The sequence below is a fragment of the Cystoisospora suis genome (assembly GCF_002600585.1).
Source record: "Cystoisospora suis strain Wien I chromosome Unknown contig_3616, whole genome shotgun sequence".
Taxonomy (NCBI): Eukaryota; Apicomplexa; class Conoidasida; order Eucoccidiorida; family Sarcocystidae; genus Cystoisospora; species Cystoisospora suis.
The window spans coordinates 7,825-13,368 of record NW_027156411.1 but is presented as its reverse complement, the minus strand read 5'-3'; the positions used below and the strand labels follow the sequence as shown (position 1 = coordinate 13,368).

Sequence of the window (5,544 nt, the reverse complement as noted above, 5' to 3'; positions counted from 1 at the left end):
CTATCCATCCATCTGTGTTTGATGTGTATATCTCTCTGGATATCTATCTTGAGTGTATCTACTCTCAATCCATCCATCTATCTGTCTATCTTCACTCTATCTGTCTGTCTTTGATCTATCTTTCTATCTACATATTCTTATAGGTTGAGTTTCTAACACCTCCGCTGTCTTCTTCTTTTTCTCTTCCTTTTCGAGATGGAGGTGGCCATGGGGGGCGTTGCTATCGTTCAGGAGTTTCGTCAGGCAGTAGTAGTAGTTCTTCTTCTTCTTCGTCAGCCTGTGCTTCTGCAGCCTTAGCAGGAGGAGATATGTATGTGAGTCATCGGCTTATATTAGGGACATGTACGAATGGAGAGGAGAAAAATTACCTAACCATTGTTGAGCTAAAATGGCCTTCTCCTTCTCTCGAAGAAGATCCTCTCAAGTGTGAAACATATTCAGGTACGTGGTCTGCCCCTCCTCTTCCTCCTTCTCCTTACATCTTTCTTTCTTTCTCTTTCTCTTCATTTCTTTCTGTCTTTCTCTCTTCTCATAGGGCGTGCAGTGATGCGCTTCGTCGAGCACAGAGAGAGACAGATAGAGGTGGATAGACGCATCGGAGATAGATTACAGATAGATAAATACTTGTCCATACACGTATCCGTGATGACTTTGATATAAGAGGAGTGTGCGTATACATACCTAGGTACCTCTCCTTCTTTGATATATTCACAGTAAGCCTTAAACTCTTTTCTTTCCATCACCATTGTATTCTTTCCGGCTTATGTTCTTTGCCATCTCTCTCGCTCTCTCTGTTTCTCTGTGGACAATTCTCTCTCTCTCTCATCATCTTCTTCCAGGCCTCTCTTTCTCTCTCCCTCTATTTTGCCTTTGTTATGTCTCATCTTCTTCTACTCCCCAGTAGAGGCTGTATCGTAGTAGAACTCCACTAGATTCCAATATAGACAGCCTTCCAATCTGTGGCATTTCCATATATATATAGAGAGAGATATATGCATATGTATATGTGTACATAGATTTCTTCATGCTATGTATATGAATCTATATATAGACATATACATATATCTGTTCATATGCATAGCATCTCCACCCTGTGTTAATGTGCGACTCTCCGCTCCCCTTCGCTGGGGTGGCATTCGTCTCTCTTTCCCCCCTTTCTCTTTCTGCATCTCTTCTCTTCTTTCTTTCCTATACTGATATGGAGGTCATCACGGCGGCTGTCTCTTTCTTCTTGTCTCTTTCTCTCTCTTCTTTCTTTATTTCTTTCTTAGGATTCATCCCGCCCCGCGCACGAGCCAAGTCTTTCATGCAGTATTCTTCCTCTTCTTCTTCCTCTTCCTCTTCTTCCACTTCATTGGCTTCAGGAGGTGTCGGGGGAAGCGGAGGTCTTATGGTGTCTTCCACTTCTTTGGCGGCGTCTTCTTTCTTCTTTCCTCAATCCGTTCCTTGTGTAGAAACTAAAGCTCGTATACTCCATCCAGGAGATCTTATCCGAGCAAAGCATATGCCTTACAACGCTTTTAGTATTGTCACACTAAATGAAGAAGGACTGGCTATGTACTGGAACTTCTCACGTCACTCATCCTTCCCAAGTCAGTTCAACCTCATCTATCTATCTATCTCTAATCTATCCTTAATCTATCTATCTTTAATCTATCTATCCTTTTCTTTCTTTCTTTCTCACTCTCTCTTTCTTTTGCCTCGGCCCAATGTGTGGTGTGTGAAGGAATTATCATCTGTGACCTCTCCTCCTGTCTTTTCTTCTTGTTCTGTTTCACGTCCTCTTCTCTCATTCTTTCACTTGTTTGCATTTCATTTCCTTTATCTTTTCCTTCCTTCTTTCTCTTCTTCTTCTTACAGTAAACAAGCCCAGTCTCATACGTTGCGCTTCTTTCTCCCCCTCCACTGTCCGCTCCTTCTCTTCTCTCGTCTGCCCCATCCCGCTGGTTTGCTTTTCTTCTCTGCTCTCCATCACTAGAGAGAAAGACAATTAAAAGAAGATAGATTACAGATAGATACACACAGATGACGGATAGGGAGAGCGAAGGTAAATAGGTAGCTGGATAGACAGATAGATAGATAGATGACGGAGACAGAGACCGAAACTAACTAGATAGATAGAAAATATCTAGACTGAAGAGGGATGGATAGGAACTGTGTTAGACTCCATAAGATAGACCCGTCCGTGTTTATGTCCGAGCATACCATTGTTTTCTCTCTCTCTCTCTTTCTTTCTTTCTCACTCTTTCTTTCTTATCTCTTTCTTTCTTTCTTGACCGTTTTCTTTCTCTCGACTATCGCTCCGGAGGACTTTTCATGTTATGTTTTAATGTCTTTCTCTTTCTGTCTTCTTTTCTTCTTCTTCTTCTTAGGTGCGGATCAAGTCATTTCGAAGCCCCAGATTCTGTTGGTGCCTCAAGAATGCTCTTCGTCCTCTTTCTCTTCTTCTTCCTCTTCCTCTTGTTTCTGTCCGTCTCTTCCTTCTTTCTCTAAAACACAAGCGATTGTCTGGGATCGACGGCCAACCGCGGGCGATAGCTCATCTGTTTCTTCTTCTTTCTCTTCTCTTCATACTCTCATCTTCAGCTGTACAGACACCGGGATGATTAATGTCTATGATTTGAATAAGAATTCGAACCTTCAGTGCCAGGCTAACAAGACGACCGGTGACACTTCAAGCTCCTTTTCATCTTCTCTACATAGACTTAAGACGAAGACCTATGGTGGAGGGGTGACTATAGCTGAAGGGACTATGGAGCTCTATCCTATGGTCTCGCTAGGTATCCATCTTGAAGATAAGAGACAGATGACAAATGCTTCCTTATTCTCTCTTAATGATATACAAATCCATCCAAGATTCACCTCGGTTCTAGCGACGGCAGGAGAGGATGGAGCTTTACGACTCTTTGACATACGTCAGCCTGTTCAAGCCTATAGTGTCAAGCAAAAGAAACAGATCAATCATTCGAAGAAAGACGCGCCACTGCCTTCTTCCTCCTCGACTGCGCCCAGGTCCTGTGAAGGTGGGGCTTCTCATTCAGAGATGAATGGCACCAGAGAGACATCGCCATCTTCCTCTTCTTCTTCTTCTGTTTCTTCATGTGAGAGAAAGACGAGAAGTCCGGGGCGCAGGAAAGAGCGAGTGTATGGAGGGAAGTTTGCCTCGATTTTTCCGTGTTTGAGAGAGAAGGAGAATCTTCAGGGAGAGACGAAGAATGATCAGAGAAGCGATGCGAGTCGATCCTTGTCGCCTTCTTCATCTGTCTCAGCCTTGAATTGCCTAAGTTTCAATGGATACAATGAGAATATTGTAGGTGTAGGTACAGCTGAAGGAGTTGTTTCTCTATGGGACTTACGATATACTTCTCATACCTTACTTGATCTATATCACCATACAGCTGAAATAACCTCTCTTCACTTCTCCCCGTCTTCTTCTTCTCTCCTAGCTTCCTCATCGACCGATGGAGATGTGGCTATATGGGATTTCTCGAGGCCAAGCCAGCAAAGCAAAGTCTGTATTCTTCGTTCTTCTTCTCCTTCTCCGTGTGTTTCTCATCATGAAAAGGAAGGCTCTATCATGGCGTCGTCTCTCGCTAAGACAGACCAACAGCTTGGAAGAGAAAGAAGAGAAGGTGACAAATCGTCGCAAGACGTAGAGATGTATTCTGATACATATGAGAGAAGGCAGACTGAAGAAGAAGAAAGAGATGAGAACCTCAATATGGGCAATATGAACATCCCCCCATATAGTCAGAATGGACTAGGTCAGAGATCTTGTCAAGATCCATACACCTCTCACAACGGTCATCTTTCTTCTTCTTCTTCTTTCTCATCCTCTTCTTCTTCTCCCGAGAGTTTTCGTAATCGTCATTCTTCAAGACGTCTTTCTTTCAACGAAGAGATTAATAGCAAGAGAAACTCGCCGCATCTCCTAGAGGGTGACCAAGAAAGAAGAACAAGAATAGCAAGAAGAAGAAGACTGTTCTTTCTGCATGCAGGTCACTCAGGAGGCGTGAGTGACTTTGCTTGGTGTGGAGAACCTGCGACGTCTCTTGGATTTCTTGCATCCGGAGGAGGAGGTCTAGGAGGGAGTTTAAGCGGCATAATGCCTTCATCTTCTTCGTTTTTATCTTCTTCTTCTTCGTGTTCTTCTTCTTTCTCAAGTTCAGCAGGCAAAAGAAGCGAAGTCATGGAAAGAGGAAGAATCGGAATGTTCCTAGGTGCTAGCGTCGGGTGGGACAATCGACTTCAATTCTGGCAACCCTCCGAGCATCTCTTCATCGACCACCAAGGGCAGGATTCTGAACCATTCGAGTCACATTGACAAGAAGAGATCGATTCACCAAAAATTGATCGACACAAGGGCGATGCGTAGATAGATAGATAGGGAGATAGATAGACTGAAGATAGATTAAAGATAGATAGATCAAAGATAGATAGACTAACGATAGAGGGTCGGGAAGGGGGGTGGAGGGGGTAGTTAGCTGGGTTCGAGGTAGCTAGCTAGCTAGACATGGGTGAGCACCTCTCTCTGCCTAGGTATCTAAAGGAATGAGTAGATGAAGAGATTAATCGTCGTGTGTGTGGAATAGAGAACGAGTGCATAAGAAGAAACAAGAGAGATCGAATGTCGGGAAGAGAAAGAGACTGTCGACTGAAGGGAGAGAACGGAGACAGAGGGAGAACGGAAGGAATAGCCAAGAAGAATAGCTAGCAGATAGAAGACAGGGCTATCTTTTTCATGGTCTTTCTCTCTTGGGTAGTTTTGGCCACGTCTCCTACAAGAAGAAGAGGAAGAAATGCAGAGATGAAATAACGGTTCTGTTTCACGATGGGAGCTCTCTAAAGGCTTCTTTCTCATAAGCTTTGATACTTTCTCGATAATAAAGGAGTGTGTGAAGAGAAAGGGGGAGAAGAGAAAACAACCCAATCACAGAGAATCGGCGCTACACACAGACAGAGACAGAGAGACAGACAGACAGAGACAGAGACAGAGAGACAGAGACAGACGGCTTCATGCATAGAAAGTACAAGGCGACTAGACAAGGGGACAGTGTCTTCTTCATGCTGAGTGCGATAGCTAGTCAGCTAGCTAAGTTGTTCAACCTTCTGTCTCTAGAGACTGGGTTTTTTTCTGCCGGTTCTTTGTTTTTCTCCTTCTCCTTTCATCGTCAGTCCTTTCTTTTTCTCTTTGTGTCTTTCTCTTTCCTTCCTTCTGGTACGGAGGCCTTGATGTGTCTTTCTCCGTGCGCACGTGCAGTATTTGTGAAGAGCGACTGAAAGAGAGAGAGAGAGAGGGGAAAAAGTATGGGAAGGAAGGGAGATGAAAGATAGATCGATCATAGATAGATAGATCAAAGATAGATGGATGGGTGGATCAAAGATAGGTGGATGGGTAGATCAAAGATAGATGGATGGATAGACTAAAGATAGATAGATGGGTAGATTAAAGATACGCTTGGTGAGGTGGAGCTTGAGTTGTTTTTTGTATTGATGAGTTATGTCATATGAATCTCTGCGGTTCGGTAGAAGGAGAAGTGCAGG

General features: G+C 43.7%; 1 protein-coding gene across 1 annotated transcript in view; it reads left to right on the top strand.

Moving 5' to 3' along the window:
• Positions 1 to 5,544, top strand: part of CSUI_007018 (wd g-beta repeat-containing protein) — a 9,654-nt gene extending 4,110 nt beyond the window's left edge. Inside the window, exons 2-4 of the mRNA XM_068067168.1 lie at positions 144 to 441; positions 1,272 to 1,592; positions 2,373 to 5,544. Of these exons, the coding sequence (XP_067920857.1) occupies positions 144 to 441; positions 1,272 to 1,592; positions 2,373 to 4,324 (2,571 nt within the window). The 3' untranslated portion in view covers positions 4,325 to 5,544. The remainder of the gene's footprint in view (positions 1 to 143; positions 442 to 1,271; positions 1,593 to 2,372) is intronic.